The 21,252-nt window shown below is 32.1% G+C and overlaps 3 protein-coding genes across 3 annotated transcripts; all 3 read right to left on the bottom strand.

The window, feature by feature from the left end:
- Positions 1–2,113: 2,113 nt before the first annotated feature.
- Positions 2,114–3,024, bottom strand: LOC106102111 (glutamic acid-rich protein-like). Its single transcript, XM_013281520.1, has 2 exons — positions 3,013–3,024; positions 2,114–2,689 (listed from the first exon to the last, which is right to left on the bottom strand). Exons 1-2 carry the CDS (start codon positions 3,022–3,024, stop codon positions 2,114–2,116), a joined length of 588 nt encoding a protein of 195 aa, XP_013136974.1.
- A 3,728-nt stretch (positions 3,025–6,752) lies between these two features.
- LOC106102299 lies at positions 6,753–7,428 on the bottom strand. Its single transcript, XM_013281720.1, has 2 exons — positions 7,384–7,428; positions 6,753–7,014 (listed from the first exon to the last, which is right to left on the bottom strand). The coding sequence occupies exons 1-2, from the start codon at positions 7,393–7,395 to the stop codon at positions 6,799–6,801; spliced, it is 228 nt and encodes a 75-aa protein (XP_013137174.1). The 5' UTR covers positions 7,396–7,428; the 3' UTR covers positions 6,753–6,798.
- Positions 7,429–17,562: 10,134 nt separating this feature from the next.
- On the bottom strand, positions 17,563–18,111 carry LOC106102318. The gene is made up of 2 exons (XM_013281746.1): positions 18,097–18,111; positions 17,563–17,820 (listed from the first exon to the last, which is right to left on the bottom strand). The coding sequence occupies exons 1-2, from the start codon at positions 18,109–18,111 to the stop codon at positions 17,563–17,565; spliced, it is 273 nt and encodes a 90-aa protein (XP_013137200.1).
- Positions 18,112–21,252: the final 3,141 nt, after the last annotated feature.

The following is a 21,252-nucleotide window of genomic DNA, read 5'->3' as shown; positions in this document are numbered from 1 at the left end:
CCTCGGCTAGTATCGCCAAAAACACTATTAAAATATGGAAATTCTGGAATTGAATTAAAAAACAATGACAATTTGTACGTATAGCCATAAATTAAATAAAAAAAGAATATTTTAGAATTTATCTAAGCTTATATTAGTGTAGTTACATACATACATATATTGGTTGTATGAAGCTTAAATTATTGAATTTACCTTAGCTACCGCCATTGCTGATTCCGGGCGAATAAGATATCTGAGTAAACATCAAACCTATAAATATGTGGCCTTTATTTGCATCAAATATACTTGATGTTTAAGCTAACCGCTAATATCAAACACGATTCTCAAACATTTTGAGAGATAAATCGCAGAGTATAATGTTAATAACTAGCGTTTGGTTTAGCTTTGCTTTGGTGTAGAGATAGTTAAAAATATGGATTGGGTCAATATCTAACACCTCTTTAAAACGTAAATGTATTGTTATCACGGTTTTGTTTAAGAATTAAATGTATGGGAATATTTTGTTATCATACAAGGATTTCGATGTGGTCTGAATAAGTGTTTTGGTCTATTTGTAGGAAGACATGACTTTCGGGTAATTTCAATGATAACAATGTATTTTAGTTTGTTTAATTCCTGAAAATAAGATCTAACAGTTTTATCAGTATATCAAAAGTTTGAGAACCTTTTTTTAGCATAGAGGTATTATTTAACAGAAAATTATTGTTAGAGGTTAGCGTATGACTAAGGATGACATAGTCGATAACAAATCTTGGAATTGAGAGAAACAATATTTGTTGAGACACATAACCATGGATTTTCACTAACGAAAAATTCTTAAGAAAACATGTTTTCTTTCCATTCTTTGAGTCGAGAAAACTGAGATAATGATATGTTATGTATACATTTTTAGCAGTGGGATCCCACTGCATTTAAATCTTATTTACCTACTGTATTTCGTTGTTCAATAAAACGTAACGTAACGTGTATAATATGTCATGTGTCGAAAAATATGCCCCTGTTATATTTAGTAAAGCAATTGTTTTTCAAAACATTGTTGCAAAACGTATTATAAACCTGGATTGTTTAATGATTTGATTTATTTTAATGCTAACCATACAATGGTTAATAATTTTAAGACTCTGGCTAGCTGATTGTTTCTATTTTCACCGATTAAAATACATAGCAATTCCTTGTTTCTTAACATCGAAACAGTATATAATACTCGTATAAAGTAAAAAATAAACAGCAAAATTGTATGATTTCATTTATTGAATCATTCAAACATTAAAAACATTGAAACCGTTCATATGAAATAATAGTTATTTTCAAACGAAACTATTGTTTATCCTTGTCGATTTTCTTAACAAAGTAATTGATATCAGGATACGAATATATTGGCATGTTAAGATGTGCAGGGATTCCGCCGCCGTAGACATAATATGGATAAGTATTCAGACCGTATATAAAAGGCGGAGGCTGGTAAGGTCTTAAAAACACAAGTTTATCATCCGATTTTAAATATTTTTCTTTAACTGGTTTCGCTTTGTCATCAAAAAGAATCGGTTTCCAATTATTAATTTCCGGATATTCACTGTCTCCGTCATGTTGATTTTCTACGTAACTGCCGTCTTGTACTGCACAGAGACCAGAATTGAAAATCACGCAAATCAATGTAATAAAGTATACATACATCTTGATGATCGGTGTAACACAAATGATATACTAGTTGCAGTTTCTTCAAACCTCCTTTTAAATATTAAATATTATGGAACTTGCAGTTAATTATTCATATTTGTTGTATGGGAAAAGCCAACTATTTTCTATTTTTATCTTTATTGTTTTGTCCTCGTGGTAGTAATGGTCCAAGATAATTGTCAGTTGTTTATGTCGTCCGGAGATAATTACTCTAACACATTGTTAGTGTCTCTCACTTTGGAATAATTTCACCAATTCAGTCACACCGGTAATTTTCACCAGTCAATTTTATAAACGAACCTGCGATTGGTGATCAAAGAATATATTTATTTTAGATAAAGAGAACCTGAACCCTGAGAACCCTGCATGCGTTGCAGTACTAATTCGAAACAACGGCTAACACCTAAATAATTAGAACTATATGAAATGCCTTTAATTATTCGGAGTCACAGTCTTCGCAATATTCGCCATCATCTTCATCATCATCATCATCATCTTCGTCTTCTTCGTCATCTTTACGCTTATGCTCGTCTCTATCTTCCAATTCTTTATCATCGTTAGGTTTTGATTCATATTCATATTTATTTTCTGGTTTGTAATTATTTTCTTTCTCTGGTTCTTTCTCATCTTCATATTTAGGTTCGTTCTTGTCTGTATCTTCATCTTCATGTTCTCTATCTTCATCTTCATGTTCTTCTTCATTTTTATTTTTTGGTTCATGTTTATAATTGTCTTCTTCTTCATGCTCATCTTCATCTTTTGGTTCATATTCGTGGTCTTTTTTTGGTTTTTCTGAATTACAGTCTCCTTTATAATCTGAGTCGTTTTCATGTGGCTTGTATTTGTATTCGGAGCGTCTTTTCGGGTACGGTCTCCCGACGCATACGTTGCAGCGATCACCAATTAAGTCATCGTAGACTTCTTGTGCAAAAGTATCATCTTCATTTGATGAACAGGAGTTTGATTCGCAAGAACTGATGTAAAGGTACAGCACGAAACACACCGCCGCATTCTATAAAAAGACAGTAATTTAAATATTAGAATTATGAGAGCGCGCGCACACCTTTCACTAAACTGTCACACAATTGTTCAGCGATTGTCGATTGTTTCGCAGCCCATTCAACTGTTTAGTGCTCAACTAAAAATCGAGTAGTATGCGCACCTCTATATAAGCTTATAGAAATCAAAGTGCGACTAAACAGTTGTGCGATAGTTTAGTTTCAGATGTGAGCATGCTCTTAGGTGCTGAAAAAAATAAATCAATTAATATAACAGTATTATTGTTAACGTTAACTAAAATTTTTAAAATCTATTAAATATCTCATAAACACGTACTTTGATTGTCATTATAGTTGTTTCCTTGTAGACGATATAAAAGTATCACTTTGTGTCAGTGTATTATTATTTATACTGTTTTTGTATCACTTTAATTGGTCTGTTTTAACAAGTTTATACAATTACCATTGATACAATACAGATGATATGATTCAATTAAAAATTAAAAAAAAGAAAGTGATATGAAAAGGAACAGCACATTTGAACATTGGATAACGATATCAATTTTCACTAATTAGTCTTTTAATAAATTGACCTTTTGTTTTACATGTTGCTATGGAAGTTTGTTTAACCTATGTAAAAAAAAAATCACGTTTATAAGGGCAATAAAAATTTAGAAAGCTTAAATTCAGTTTTGAGTTTTTTTTAATCCGTATATAAAAGATAAATATCGCATTTTTTTACTGAAGCAATTATTTTAGTAAAACCTATATTGGGTACTATTATAATTGACTATATTAGTAATGTATTGCATATGTAGAATTAAAAAAAAAAACACAATTTATGAAATTACATAATCGTCGTGACTTCTATTGTTGTTATTATTTGTTAAAATAATAGGAAATTCAAAGTGGCCGTCCAGAACGATTTAAAAAAAGGTTTTTATTGTATTAAGTTGCAAATATATAACTAATAAAAATCTATGTATATATAATGTTCAATACATATCATTAGTCTTAGAATTAAAATTAAAAAAATGTCGGCCGTTACAAAAAGCAATGAAAAATAATTGCTGTTTGTAACACATCTTTACACCATTATCCTTGTGTTTTCCAAAACAATAAGATAGAAATAGGAATAGAAATAGAAGTAATTTTATTGAAAAATAAGAGATTTACAATTACAATTACAGTTATACCAATTAAAAGATAAATACAAATTGTGGTTAATATACGATTAATCTGGTAATTAAGATGGACGATAACATTGTTGATAAGGTTGGTAAAATAAAACATAATATGTTTTTAATAAATTTTATTGAAGTTTAAACCCATTACAAATAAACTGTTTAATATTTTACACAGTTTTATATTTCTGTATAAAGCTGTGTTACAAATCATGACTGTTCACTTGGTACATGCGTTGACACTCGAGAGGAGCTAATAGCAGTAGAAAGGAATTGTCCTATATTAAACACTGTAGAATTGTTTTCTGCATTAATATTGTTAGTTACCCTGCTTGTTGTTACTGAATTTATTTGTCTCGTGCTACGGACGGACGCTTCAATATTTGACGTTATAAAAAGGATCATGATACATGTCGCCAGTTTCTGCAAATAAATACATTGTACATTAATAACATTGAAATTAGACATTACCTTGTTATATGTTAGTAGCCCTTTCACTAAGAAAAAGAGTAATAACAAAATACAAAGCTATTTTGTATTTTTGCTCTACATTTTATTACGTGATAATTTACATCTGATGTCCCTTTCAAAAAATGTTCGATAATCAAGGCTTTCCTGGAGTTCGACATAATTATGGGACATATTGCTTGAATATTGAAGCAAAACTTATACTACTAATATGAGCTGTCGCCCGCAAACTTTGTTAGCGTAAATTTGGACCACCCGATACGCCATTTTGACTGCGGAAATAGAAAGAAAATCGCCTATAACATGGCCGTCTATATCAGCTACCCTTCAATGACAGTCCGGTCGAAATCAGCCCAGCTGTTTCGGAGTTTACTCGAAACAAACGCGGCTTGCGGATAGACAGATACAAGTTTTTTGAATGCGATTATCGTTATCGGCAACGCAAATACATCGTCTTCCCGAAATCTGTATTTTTTCTTTTGATATTACAAACAGACATTCTAATTTTATTATATCTATACTCGTAGATAATATACATTAACATTTACTTAAAATAATATATTTTACCAACTTACTTTAGCTTCCATTATAACAGTCTTAACGATTCCTTTATACTGAACTAGTGAATATCCTTCTGATTATATTTATATTAAAAATGTTAATGAGGCTGCTTGGTAATATTCATCATTATGATTGAATTGGGGCAGATAATTATACTCATAAGATAAAAAAATAATTGGGGGTTAACGCCTTATGGTTGTTGTAACATGCTAACCAACATAAGTCTTTGACATCGATCCTATTTAAAAAAAAATAATCTTTGCGCAATTTTAATATAGGATTTCAAAGAATTTACTTAAGTCCACTGTATTGCGTTGTACAGAAAATAAAAATATATCGACATGTCCCTTCTAAACTGAAGTCAAAATCTTACTAATATTATAAATGCGAAAGTTTAGATTGATGTTTGTTAGAGTTTGTAGCATCAACTGCTTAACGTGTTTCGAATTTTGCTCAGATATAGAGGACAATCTGGAAGAACCTATAGGCTACTTTTGATCCCGGAAATATGTACATTAAATTTGTCTTTTATTGACCGACATCCCAAAAGAAGAAGGTACTAAATTCGTCTGTATGTTTTTTATGTGAATTACGGCATAATGTTGACTTGATAATTCTGCAACGGTTCAATATATCATATTGAAATTGGACCCAGATATAAGTCAAAGTCTAGAGTAACACATGGGATACGGTTAATTGCCGAAAAATGCCAGGTTCTCGAGGAATACGCTGTTATTTGATTTTCCTAGTTTGTTTTGTCTGCGCGGATGAAGTCTCGATTTATCTTGTTTTATCGAACATCTGACTATATAATAGTTCTTAAAGGAAATTTACTGAGGACTTAAAATTAAAAAGTTCAACTTTACAATAGAAAATGACTCATAATTGTCTTTACTATTTTTTTTAATATCTATACTTGATTGTAAATGACAACCAAACTGTGTAAAAAAAATAATCACTCGTTATGAGGGACTAGCTTTCGCCTGCGTCTCCGTCGACGTGGAAATAAATAGAAAAGTATGTAGCTTATGTGTTCTTCCAGGCTATGCTGAATTTCATCGAGATGGGTTCAGCAGGCTACAAACATCCATTTCGCAATTATAGTTTTAGTAAGTAGTCAGATTAAAACAAAGTACACTAAAAACAAAACAAAATACACTAAAAACAAAATATTCTCAAAAAAAACAGTACACTAAAAAGTAACGAAATAATTCCTTTGTAACTGTTATGTCTATATTGTACAATTATTATTACTTTGATGTCGGTGTCAGTCAATGTAGATTCATTGCTTAATTGTTACTATACTTTCAATTGTCAATTGTTATGGTAAAAATGTGGAAGGAATGTTTTTTTTTATAACATAAGTTGGCAAACGGGCAAGTGGCCACCTGAATCCGCCAAAATGGCGAAGCGACCGTTGCCCATAGACATCTGCTATTGCAGATGCGTTGTCTACCCTTATCCGACGGAGGAGAAGACGCACATAAAGAGGACATTTCCCCTTCCTATGAATCTCCTCCACCGGCAAATCCACTTCCCCTTCCCATCCTCTCCTTATAAGAAAAGGTTGTTAAAGAGAATATGACTTAAATTAGGCCTCCGGCACCACACTCATCAGACGAAACACGGAAATGCTTCCATTTCACGTCTGTCTTCTGTGTGGTCGTGGTATTACACCGGGCGTGCCGGCCCATTCGTGCTAATATGTTAAAGCGGGCACTACCACTGTAAGGAATTGGAAGCCAGTCCGGCCACATAGAGTATCAATGGAATGGATGATGGACGCAATAAAACATTTACATTCAATGCTATTCAAAATTTATTATATGTCAATATTATAAAACTAACAATTTTTGATGACAGATCGAGTGTTGTTTGTTATTTCCAAGTCGCTGTTTCGCTAGATGTTTCTAATCTTTTCCTTGACAATCGGAACATAAAGTCTCGCTCACTATTATACCAGTAACGACCGACCCCAGGTTAACAGCTTCGGAATCATCGGTTGCGTTCACTGTGTTATCAACTGTGTTTTGAAAATCAGATGTGACTTGTCTCGGGACCCTCATACTTTTTAATTCCGCCTCTTGGAATATGAAAATCACCAGAACCAGACATATGGCTGCAATCTAAAAAATACCAAAAATGAAGCAATACTTCTTAAACAAAGCATAATCTATAATAATATTATAAAGAGGAAAGATTTGTATTTTTGTATGTACTGAAATATCTCAAAAGCTACTGAGCCGATTTGACATTCTTTCACTAATAAAAAGTTAATCATGAGTGGGAAGGCAACATTTCTTATTATTTTTAAAATTCACGAAGACGCAGTCGCGAGTAACAGCTAGTAAACAAATATATTAAGAGCATTATAATACGAGAAATGTTAAACGTTATTTTTCATAATAGGCAACCTTCATTTTGGGATTATTTGTTACAGACATAGGTTTCCAATAAGGAAAAATGGGTGAAATCGAAATAATAAAATAAATTACTTTTACTCCCATTGTTAATGTTCTTGTAGGTATTTACTCGTAAAGAATAAAACTGAAAATATGATTAAATTGCAGCTTTCTTTGTATTTATTATACTGCGGCAACAATTAATTAGTACATTGAAAAATACCCGAGCATTTAATTAGTGCGATTAAATTAACGATGATAACGACAATGTATTCAGAAATTACAAAACTTAACAAAAAAAAATTGTTACGACTTTCAATTGAATGCCTTATTATTTCATAAGAATAAACATTTCTTGAGACCCTTAGCTCTTGCATTAGGTTCCACTGTGCGAAATAAATCAATTCTACATCTCTCAATCTCGATTGGTCATTTATTTAATCTTTTTTTAAATCAATCCCAGCATTTGATAGTTTCAATCGAAATCAATTGAAAAAATAAAATACTACAATAAGTTCTTATTTTAACTATTTATGTATTTTTACGTAATTAACACATACTGCATTATGGATACCAATTAAGTTGGAAATTGATATCGTTATCCCATTTTTAAAACGTTCGTCCTTTTCATGTCATTGATAATTTTTTTAATTATAAATTCTGTACAATCTTTAGGCATTTTTTTTGTTAACCATTAAAATGTATGGTTCAAAAGACTTTATCATTTAATCCGTGAACAACTCTTTCAATGTCAAATTTAATAACCACTTTAGGTTTATGTTGGACAGATTGTTGCTCGTAATTTGCTGCTTTAGTCTAGAGTTGTGCAAAGCTCGATTGCGAGATCCTAATTGTCATGATCACAATTCAAAAGTACGCAAATTTATAATTTATGTTCAGTAAATTAGTAAAAACATTAGATTATACTCCTAATAGCTCATCGAAATCGATTGTTTTTTTAACATAGAACGATAGCTTATGTCCGATAAAGATTTTCTAAGTTTTCATGAAAACGAAAATTCAATAGGAATGGCGATGTTCCTTGTCGATGTTACTTATTAAATTTATCTACAATAATATTTGTTACATTTATACTTATTATTTAAATTTATGTTACATTTATACAGAGTATTAGCCACCAATGCCGTGTTTTAATGACAGTAAAACAGTGCTTGCGCAAGCAGCCAATGCGGGCGTAGGTATTTTCTTATTTCTTATACTTGTAACATATTTTTGCTGCCCCCTAAAATCTTCCGCCCAGGCTCCAACTTGAGTCTGCTGCCAATCCGCCCTTGAATCGACAAGAATACGATAAGATCCGGTGGTTTAGATTCGTAGTGTTCCGTTTTATTTCAGAAGAATCATTTAATATTTTCGTATTAATTGGCACATAATTTAATGTATATTCCAGAATCTGATTATAATTTTTTTTCGCGGAGCAATTGGCGCCCCGTAAGAGCTGCGCCCAGGACTAGATGTCCCCTTTGACCCCTTGCTACGCCACAATCAGGAAGGGAACCTGTAGGGACTTTTCTGTCCCTACAGGTGTTCTGAAGGGGGTGTTCTCAAAATTCCTATCAATTTCCAGCCTTTAAGAATTGTTTTAAGTCTAAATTTAACTACCACTTTTTAAATGTTTGTTATGTTCTTAAGTAATTTTAAAAAAGATCTTACAGTCAAACTATTGACATACATTTTGTAGGGCACTGCTGTTAACCAAAGAATTACCATGTACAGTGGCGGAAATATCCAGTGTTACACTTACAAAGAGAAATCCCTGTTCCGTGCATTAAAATAAACTCTGTCACTTTTTGACCGACTTCCCAAAAGACGGAGGTACTCAATTCGTCTGTATGTTTTTTTTTATGTGTGTTATTATCACTTAGGTAGCGGCGAGTTACGCAACCAACGGTATGATAATAAAAAAAGAATTAGCCGTGTACCCATACATAAAAGCTGCATCCTATTGGTCATTGTCTCAAGGTGGGAGAAACGTTCTAACGACTATAGTTTTTTTTAAAATGAATACAGTAAAATGCCCCGAATGTACCTTGTAAAAAAATCTTTTCTGTTCACATTTTCACCATATCATTATTAGTCGTCGCTGAGCCTAAATTCCATACAAAAAAAACCTTTTTCTTTTTAATTTCATACAGAAATTTTGTCATTTCAGTTCTGTTAATATAAATGTATAACATTAATGCTTTTTCTATTGATATCCATTAATACATCATGTAGGATGTCCAGCGGTAGATCAATTTCTTACAAGCAAATAAAACAAAAACCCTCTAATTTGGCGGCATTTAATTTAATCTGAATATTTGTTGGCCTCATGATGTCTTTGTCGAGAGATTTAATTTAATGATAATTTCACCTAGTGGCTTGTGACTGTATGCTCCATTATAATGTTGTGTATATTTTTTAAAAAAATACCTGCTAAAAACGTAACTGCATGCCATCGCCTATAAAAAACTACTAAGTGTTCCGAAACAGTTGAAAACAAATCCCAAACTTTAATAAACATTTGATTGGATGATGGATAAAATAAAACGTTTACATGCAATGCTATTAAAAATATATTAAAAAATGTGTCAACATCATACTCGCATAATCAACAATTTTCCTTGTCGATGATCTTTATTTCCAAGTTGCCTGTCAAATGTTAGTGACCTTGTTGTGAGGCACAATCAGGACATGATGATTGTTGGTTAAATATTGAAGTATCAACGATAGACCCCAAGTTAATCGCCAGGGAATCATTAACAGCGTTCACTCTGTTTATAACTTCGTTTTGAAAATCAGATGTGACTTGTCTCGGGACCCTCACACTTTTTAATTCTACCTCCTGGGATACGCAAATGATTAGAACCAGACATATGGCCGTTACCTGAAAACACACAAAAAAAATGTAAACAATATTTTGTTTTGAATTAGGAACAATATCTCAATTATTAAGAATACTTAGCACCGGCATTTGCTCGTTATCGTATTTATTTAATTTTTGAATTCATTCATAATGTCGCAATGCTTAGGTATATTATAAACTAGCTTTCGCCCGCGATTCCGTCCGCGTGGAATTGAAAAAAGAAAAGCGAACAGCCTATATGTTCTTCCAGACTATCATCTACATCTATGCCAAATTTCATCAAAATCCGTTCAGCCGTTTAGGCTACAAACTCTAACAAACATCCTTCCATTCTTCTAAACTTTCACATTTATAATATTAGTAAGAAGTAAGATTATTAGATATGTTTTAGAAATCGTTTGTAAACTTACTTTTACACCCATGATAAAAGCCGTGAGGATTACTTAAAACTGTTAAACTTATAGTTGCAACATGCCCTGTACTGCCATTATTTATACCGATTGTTGGTGCGATTACTAACATGGAATACAAAAACAAATTAATTTATTATCTGCAATAAATTAATTGGTACGATATAATAAATGTTTTGTTGTTTTATTTTATTTAATTACCAAAAATTCGGATTATCGTTTGTTTTACTTTTGGTCTTTCCTTTTTGATTATTTTACGCAGGATTAGGTACATATGGCTGGTCTATTTCTTTGTATCAGAAACCATATAGAGATTCACACCTTTCCTATTTAAATACATAAGTTTATATCATACTAGCTTTTGCCCACTTCATCCGCGTGGGATTAAAACAAACGAAATTAAGTAGCCTATGTGTTCTTCCAGACACTCTACATCTATGCCAAATTTTACAGAGATCCATACAGCAGTTTAGGCTACAAACTATAACAAACATTGGATGGATGTTTGTTAGAGTTTTCACATTTATAATATTAATAAGATGGTATGGACTTTACATTTGTGATATTCATAATTAGCACACGTACTTAAGCTAATTAACGTACATAATATCAAGATTTTAATTTATACAATTAAAGTAAGTATTTTTACAATCAATCAGCCTCATTACAGGGACATCGTGATATATAAATAAGTATTTCCAACAGAGGAATATCAACAGACTTTGAAAGTTACTTGAGTAAAACATTCACAATGGAATCAAAGGTGAGTTAGTATTGTATTTTAGTAAATTAAATATAAAATACAGACAATAATACTTATGAGACGATTTTCTACGAATCGAACCAAAAGCACTGTTTAATCGTATTCTTCGGGAAAAGGAATATAAATTTAAGTTTTGATTTAATTATGTACTTATTCCATATATGTAGGTGTTGAATTATGTATTTACTAGCATTCAACCGTGACTCCGTCCACGTGGAATTAAAAGAAAATTAAAGTAAGTAGCCTATATGTTCTTCCAGACTAACCTCCACATCTATGCCAAATGTCATCTAGATCTTTCCAGCTGTTTAGGTTATAGTTTGTATATAACAAACATCAATACATCTGTCTATTTAAACTTTCGCATTTATATTATTAGTATGTGTATAATATTAGTATTCGTTACGTATAAACCTAGTTAAATTACATTTTTTATTACAGAAAATGGCCATGTGTCTATTACTAGTCGTATTGATGTTCCAATTCGTTGAAATGGGCATTGTAAGAAATAGAAGACAGGTAACCAGTACGTTTAACAGTTCGGTCACCAACGATGTGAATGCCGCTGACGATTCAAGCGCTTTCAACGTAGGGCAGGAAGTTGTTGGCATCATATTAAATAGTCAAAATGATGCGGCATGTGATACGTGCTCCGACAATGGTGACCCTCCGAAAAAAGCCTAATAAAACCCTGAACTCCGTCTGCTAACTTTTTGACAAACACAAGCAACGTTTCGTTTCACGGATTACCGATTCTTATACATATTTGGATTTTGAATACTGTAATACACAAAATTAAATAAACTACCTTTTGGAAATTGCATTTTTGTGTTCTTATTTTATCAAATCGTAATCGAAACCCTTTTATATAACTGGCTTTCGACCGCACTCCGTTAGCGTTAAATTAAAAAAAAAATTAAAGTAGCCTATGTGTTCTTTCAGACTATCCTAGACGTCTGTGCCAAATTTCAACGAGAAATGTTCAGCCGTTTAGGCTAGCAAATCTAACAAACATTCATCCATCCAAATTTTCGCATTTACTCGTATAATAGTAATATCAGATTATAAATGTGAATGTTTAGATGGATAGATGGATGTTTGTTATAGTTTACTTTTATTGATTTTAAGCGGTAGACTCAAATGTATGCTAGATGCAAGACTGTGGTTTAATGTACGGAAAACCCATCATTACATTCAAAAAATAAATTAAAGAGACTTGAAAAATTTAATAGACAATTTTGCGTTAAGATTATCTGTATTACTTTACACGCAGGCGTTGTTGTAAATTTTAGTGTACAGAGCACAAAAGAGAAGCGCGCTGAAAGGCAGAAAGTAGAAGCAGGGTTCAATAATGTTAAGTTTCGGATGTTAAGTGCATTTAAAAACATTTAAATTAAGCGGTAATGTGTAAGTTATCTTTTTAAAACAAGATTTATTTACATCGACTTATTTAAGCTTGTTTAATTTTGTCACTTACTGATAACAATAAATTACCTTTGTGATATCCTTTTCCAGTCTTTATCACTTGTTACATCTTTATTCAAGAACTTTCTTACAGTTTTTTAGTTCTTGAATTATTAAATTTTTAGTGGTGGAATCAAATGTATATTTATGACGTGAAAATTAAAAAAATGGGATATTACTAAGATTTATTTAAAAAATCTAATTGTACGAATAAAATGTCCCTTTCTTCTAATAACTATTTTCCAAAGCATAAAAGACTGTTTATCTTATTAGTGTTTACAATGGTGTTTGTGACCTGTGAAGGAAATATAATCCTACAATTAATAGGCACTTACATTATTATGTGCAAAATCATTGTCATCAACTTCCCATCCCTATTCTCCAGTAGGGTCGGCGCAACAAGATTTGGTAATCTATCCTTTTTCATCTCCTTTGTTACTCCCTTCTTGATAATGTCACCTTTCATAAAACCCATGCATCTCTTTCTAGGCCTACCTCTACCGGTGTAAATCCACAGTCATTACTAAAGAGTTCCAAATTAACATCATGATAAAATGTTTAATGCTTAATCCAACATTTTATTCAACAAACTGATGAACCTTCTTTTAGTATATAAATATGTAACAAAAAAAAATTAGAGACAATTACCATTAGATTTTGCGTTCTTTGTTTCTGCCGCCTGTCGTGTATCCGAAAATGTTTCTGGTTCTTTTGTTGTCCGATATGTTGAATCTTTTGAATTAACATCATGGGTTGCTTTGGTCAACAAACAGTTCAATATGAATAATATTACACAATATACTATCTGAAAATTTATAACATTATTAGTAGCAATATTGGCTCCTTTTTATGCTTTATATGATACTAAACGTGATACAATCTCCAATTATCGCTAAGAAAAATCAAATTTGTGTTTTAGGTCAACGAACACGGACTAAGTCAGCGTGGTTGACTACTATCTAATCACCCTTAGTATTTACCCCGTACCTACCCCTACAGATGTATGTATGGGAGTTCAAGACAAAACTCGTTTATGTTTTTCATAAGTCTAACAATCTAGCTTAGTAAACAGATTGCCGACTCTGATTTTGACAGTAGATCTAACGTTAACAGTTTTCCAAATTGTTATGTGGAAAATATAGATCTCAAAAGCCTACCTTGAACTTCATGGTAGCCGATAAGGAATTCAAATTGCGTTGTAAGAACTGGTTAGGCTCCTTTTATACTACTTACACGTTAATATGTTTAACAAATTAATTCGAAAGCAAATTACTATTGTTTCGATAATTTCCTCAATTATGTCAAGTAAATAATTTAACAATGGTAGACCCCCCTGTAACATCTTAACACGAATGCGTGAAGTAGGAGCAATTCCGCGTACAGACTGATGAGTGTGGTGAAGGTGTTTCCTTTGTACCCTTTTCTTAAGAGGAAAGGATGGGAAGGAAAAGTGGATTTGACAGCGGAGGAGATGCACACGATGGGGAAGTATCCTGTTTATTTGCGTCTCTTCTGTCAATTAAGGGTAGACAACGCATCTGCAATTGCGGATGTCTATAGACAGCTGTCGTTTCGGCGGATTCATATGTAATGTTTCCTCTATGGTCGGTTTCCCAGCTTCGTTTAACCATTCGTTAATATTTATGGTTCGATAACTTCATTAAATGCGTTTCTGAATTACGTAACTTGAATTTTACTCCTTTGAAACATATGTCAACGTAACTCTAATTAATCACTAGGTAATGAGAAAATAAATGGAGACTTTAGAAACCCAGAATTAATTGAATATAAATGTATCCTTATTCAATTTATAATTGTATTAATAATTTGGTTATTTAGAACATAATTGAGTAATTTAGGAAATATATAAATACATGGTAAATTAGGGTATTCGACCCTTATTAATATGAAATATCCTTTAAACACGTAAAGTGCTAATGAGTAGTAAAAAGATAACATTTTAACTTTTGTGTAGTAATAAAAGTTACGTTTTTCCATATCCGGACAATAAAGATCGTGTATGTGGATAATGGGCTACACAAACCATATAAAATTAAGTCAGAATGTCTTTGCGTCAATCGAAAAGATAATCACAATAATGGCGAAGGTAAATACTGTTCAAAATTTCAAATATTTATAATAGTTTCGATACGTTTTTGTATAGAATTTTAAAATATGTTTTTCAAAATATACCTTTATTATTAATTACCTCTGTTAATGAATAGTCATATTTTATTTTATGTTCCTAAATAGAATTCTAACCTCTACTCACAAAAATATTTTTAATCTCACTTTACATTCGTTATACATTAGTTCTATAATACCCTAAAACTATTTAAAATAACACTTATTTATGTCTTTACTAGCTATCGCCCGCGACTTCGTACGCGTGAAATAAATAAACATGACCAGGTAGCCTATGTGTTCTTCCAGGCTTACCTCTACATCTATGCTAATATGATCGAGATTGTTTACCCGTTTATGCTACAAACTCTAACATCTAACGATCCGTCCATCCATCTAAACTTTCGCTTTTATAATATTGTGAATCCCAAGGGAACCGTAACTATTTCCGGGATAAAAAGTAGCCTATGTGTTCTTCTAGACTATGCTCTACATCTGTGCCGAATTTCCTGATGGTCCGTTCAGCTGTTTTGGCTACAAACTCTAATAAACATCCATCCATGCATCTAAACATTTGCATTTATAATATTAATAGCTTTCGCCAGCGACTCCGTCTGCGTGAAATTTAAAAAAAAAGTGAGTAGCCTATGTGTTCTTCCAGACTATCCTCTACATCTATACCAAATTTCATCGAAATCCCTTCGGCAGTTAGGCTAAAAACTCTAACAAACATCCATCCATCCACCCATCTAAACTTCGAATTTATAATATTATATTATAGTATCTTGGAGAATAAATTTTAGTTTATTCTTAATTTCCAGGTACTGTTAATCAACATGTTCCTGATCGTTTACTTCATCAGCTGTATAAACTGTGCACATAATAGAACAAAACGTGAAGGCGAAGAGGCAATATTAGAAAAAGACGGCTCCAACACAGCACCTCAAGAAAACGTTACAAACAATGAAGGGAGTGAAAAAGTCGAAGACTTCAAGGACTATGATCCATTCCAAATGTTTTATAATGTATTGAAAGATATTTTTGATCCTTGATTTGATAACGTAAAATATTGACTACCACTTAAAGAATAAAGTATGAACTAATTGAAACTTCGAATATTTTCATTTTTAACATATTCTTAACATTTTCCTCCTCCTGGTAACTTAAAATTAAAGAAATAAAATAGTTCCATGTAAACAGTTAAATTTATCAATCTATTTATATTTATACTATTTTAATAAAGCGTAAACACACACTTCTTTGTTGTCTAAGATCTCAGCAATTACAGCATATTTTTGAATAATCCTTTTTTTAATAAAAAGCCCTACACTTACGTCACGCTTTAGACTATATGTTTTTACGCCATTAAACTTAAGGGGTAAATATTTTGGATAAGAATTCTAATGTGGAAAAGAGACCATAAGTTGCTGCCAACATCAAGGAACCAAGGCTGTCATTTATGCATTTGAATTTTGACATTTCACAAATGTAAACAATAAAATAAAGATTTTATAATGTCATGCAGATGAAGCCCCACGGGAACAGCTAGTTAATAAATAAGACACATATTCAAAGCATTTTTTTTTTTACCGTTTGTTATATTTTGTTGTGTGGGATAACATGGAGTTTGGTTTATCATCTTTTTTTTATTTTAAGTATGAAAAACATAAAAGATGCATCCTCAGCCGAAGTAACCCTGACCACAATCTTCAGATACAAAAAACATACAGACGACTTGAGTACCTCCTTCTTTTGGGAAGTCAGTCAATTAACTAATAAGAAAGAAAGAAAATTCTTTTATCCTTAAGTATAATATATTGTAAGTAACATAGCCCTTTTTGTAAGAGTCGTAACCGTAAATGTAGAGAATGTCTAAAAGAACACATAATCTACTTTCTTTTGTTTTACGGGCGAAACCTATGTTAATAAAGCAACTATTGATTGTCACTTTCTCTACTACTTATCTCTCGAACTTTACAAAGTATCGTAAGTCAAATACAAGTTTTGGTAACCATTTTTTTTATTAAATGTAAAAAATCAAGAAGCTAATGTAAGCGAGCACGTCTATTATCCAAGTCTACGGTGACAGTATGTAGCCCTAACTACTCGAACATTTAGGGTGTCATTCGATTTTTCAACGAGGTGTTTTAAATTAAGAACTAGTAAAAGTTCTGGACTTGGAAATGTACAGGTCCTTAGTTCGAATCCATAGATTCATATCCCATGTGAATTTATGTTTCCATTATTACATTGCATTGTGTGATGAAAGAACATTTTTTATGAAAATCACTGCTGTTGAGTATTCAATAGACGATTATGTATTAGATTAGTTTAAGTTATCATTTTCTAGGGCTTTTCATGTGTTATGTTACTTTACACCGCGTGAAGTCGATGCACGCACCTTGAAACATTATCTTTGTGAATACGGATTCAAATATTGATTGGTATTCAAATTAAAATTAATGTTATATTTTGCCTTTTCTTATTACTTTTCGGATCTATCGAGACCAGTAGGAATAAAAAAGCGAAAACTTTTTAACTATTCCAGTTGGTTAAAGATTAAGAATGGAAAAGAATAAATGCTATGAATTATCTTTATTGTATTTTAGTTTATACATTTCAGTTCTTTTAGAATGTTGTGGAAATTACAGTTTCAATGGGCTATCGCCACCTTTAAATACCAATATAACTTCGCGGATTATCTTCGCGAAATCTGCTTTAGATTTAAAATCCTTGAAGAGCTCGGCGATATCGATTGGGCCGGCGCCGGCACCTCTTGGCTTTATCGCATCGGCCTCTGAGTCCTTAACCTCTTCAACTTCTCGAATATTCCTCGTGCCTGTCGCAGCGGCATTCAATGAGCCGATTACACATACAGCGAATAGGAGTACTGCAAATTTAACCTGAAAATTAACAATTACTATATTAGTGAAGGAAATGGAGATTGAGAATTATTGAATCGTTCCTTTGTCAAGATTCCATAAACCATGCAACAATGCATTAGAACGCAAAATGGGTAGAATATACAGTTTTTAACCAACTTCCCAAAAGAAGTGAAAAGAAGTGAAGTTTGTGTGTGTTACCGCATCTACGGCCTTGTTGGAACGATTTTGAAAATCCAGTTTTTTTTTTGTCAATTTTCTGATAGTTGAATAATATTTGATTACAAGATATCTTACCATTGTAGATGCCATCTTGTTGTTCCTTGATGTGTTTTCTAGTTAAGATATTTCAGTAATGATGTAGGATCACGGCTATTTCATGTATTTATACAAAAGTTTGTGTTTACTGCAATGTGATAAGCTTTTATAGTTCAAATTAAACAATTTCCTTAATCACTAATTTAGGTTTTATGTCTATTCTAACAGCGTAATAAATTTAGCAGCGTAGGTTAAGTAGGTGAAGACTTTTGTTTAAGGATATGGTAGCAGTTAATTTAACGTTCATCGAACTATGACAATTTTATAGCTGGGTTAACACCCAGTAGTAGTTAACATAACCCAACTCTTTAAGCCAAACGCTTTACTTATGTAAAATTAACTATTTCAATAAAAGATGAAGACTACTTTATTTTTCAATCTAAGTTTTTTTTAAATCTATAGAGTTCTAATTGTTAGGCAGCCGTTGTATTGTAATCGTCAGTATTCAAGACAATAAGTCCACACGATATCTTGCATTAAATCGATTACTTACTATATAACTAAAGAAGACTTTGCCCGCGACGCCATCCACGTGGAATTAAAAAAAAACAAAAGTAAGTAGTCCATGTGTTCTTCCAGACTACCCTCTACATCTATGTCAAATTTCAAAGAGATCCATACATCTGTTTATACAACATACAAACATCCATCCATCTAACAATTCAACAGTGGTAGAGCCCGTTTTAACATCTTCGCACGAATGGGCCGGCTCGCCCGGTGTAATACCACGACCACACCACAGGCGTGAAGTGGAAGCAATTCCGCGTTTCGTCTGCTGAGTGTGGTGCCGGACGCCTAATTTTAGTCCCTTTCCCTTTCCACCCTCTTCTTAAGAGGAAAGGATGGGAAGGAAAAGTGGATTTGACGGTGGAGGAGACGCATAGGAAGGGGAAAAGTCTTTTTGTGGGTGGAGACCCAGTTTCCCCCTTTCCCAGTTGGGAAAGTTTAGATTTTTTTAGGAGGAGTCCTCCGTGAATTAAGGGTAAGCAACGCATCTGCAATTGCGGATGTTTATAGGCAGCGGTCGCTTTCCAATTCGGTGGATACAGGCGGCCGCTTGCTCGTTTGCCACCTTATGTTATAAAAAAAATCAAAACTTTCCCATTTATAATATAAGTAAGATAGAGTTAAGTTATAAGTTAAGACGAGTAGAAAGATTTTTTTTAAGAAGACAACAGATAGAAAAAAGGATTCATTACAAACTACTTTAATGGATCGGTGGATAAATATACCATTTAGTTTGAAATAAAAAGAAAGTATCTTAAAGTAATATTGTTTATTTCAAATACAAAGTCATAAAATCATTTAATTACTAGATAGTATACCAAGTAATCGTTCTAATAGCGAATTAAAATCTAGTTTTAATATGTTTGGTTTAGTAACGGCTGTAGTTTGATTTTCAAAACCACTCAACCTGAACGCATCGCTGCTTTCAAAGATGCCGAGACTGGATAGACCGCTACCTTCAAAATCAAATGGACCCAAACTGGACAGGCCACTACCTTCCACTGCATTGGCAACTAGACTGGATAAACCACTGCCTTCAGCTGCATTAACATTACTAAGCCCAGCACCGCTACCCTCGCTACGTCTCACCGCTGATCCATTTGTAGCAAACAAGAGTACAATACAACATATCACAAATATGATTCCAGTAGTTGACATCTGTGGAAGAAAGTTACATATAACTTTTAATTGATAAAGAATTTACTTCCCACCACATTAAGTGGCAACTAACATTTATGAGATCAGGAGATTTTTTTTTATAAAATAAGGTGGCAAACGAGCAAGCGGCCACTAGAATCCGCCAAAATGGCGAAGCGACCGCTGCCCAAGGCATCCGCAATTGCAGATGCGTTACCTAAATGTAGGAGAACATCAACTTTATAGAATAGAAAAATGTATAAAAGATGTAAAAACTCCTTTAAATTAGACCATAATAGTTGTAGTTTCCCCCTCTAGCATAACCTAAAATTCTAATGTTAAAAAAATGAGTTAATACAGCTAAAGCGTATTTAAATAAACTTACCATTATTTTTTATTTTAACAAGGATTTATATTATTTCAGTTTTGAAACGTACGATGTACTTGTCTATGTTACAACATTACTGGTCTTATATATTTATAGGAATGCCTTTGAATGATAGATAACTAGTTATATGATATTCTAAAAATTAGCATATTAATTAAACAGATAATTTGTCAAGGACTGATAATTCATACTATTTCTTATTGTAGTTGAACTATAGTATTTGTATTGATAACATTTGAAGTATTTTGGAATAAATTAATGTCAAAATACTCTTGTTTTCTTAAGTAGAAAACTTGTTTTTTTTATCAGAAAATTTTGTTTTTAAAATAACGATTTTTTTTAACTTATTTGGTAATGTTTTATATTAGTACTAAGTATACTCATTATCAATTATTGTGAACTCGTAACTGGTACGATGTTATGCATGATATCGAAAAAAATAAGTAGTTTTTATAACTGCAATAAACAGATGTTTAAAAATTTGATTTATTTCTAATCGATATCTGCATAAAAAGGTTAAATAATTTTTTTCCAACGATTTCATATGATCAAATTTGTTTGATATGCACATATTTGACATACATTGTACCTCTTCGAACAAGAAAAGTAGATGTAATAGATATTATAAATACATAATTTTAGGGATTGTAAATAAAAATAGTTGTTTTTTAATTAACTTAATTTAGTTTAATTACAAAACATTATTTCTTTACACAACATCGAAAGAGACAAGTCAGTAAATGATTTCGATACAATTATTCTTTTGTCTTAACAAAGAGCCCGCCAAGTGGTTTAGTTTTAGTTTTAATTAGTTCGAAGAACTCAAGAATGTTGAATGAGCTACCACCAGGTAGTATTTCTTTTCCTTCGTCTCCAAGTTTGGTCGCCTCATTCTGGGATACGTCATCGGCTGTGGCGGAATTGATAATGCAAATTGCGAGCATAAATACTGCCAACATAACCTAAAAATCAATGGAATGTTATTAATTTTTACAAAATTAAATGAGTTACAAGATAATCTAAAATATTTAAAGATGTAGATATATAAGTTCTAATTTCATTTACAATGAAAAAGTATATGTATGTATTAATTTATTCTCACT

This window comes from Papilio polytes, unplaced genomic scaffold (genome assembly GCF_000836215.1).
Source record: "Papilio polytes unplaced genomic scaffold, Ppol_1.0 DF823923.1, whole genome shotgun sequence".
In the NCBI taxonomy this organism is placed as follows: Eukaryota; Metazoa; Arthropoda; class Insecta; order Lepidoptera; family Papilionidae; genus Papilio; species Papilio polytes.
This window is presented reverse-complemented; position numbering and strand designations above follow the sequence as displayed.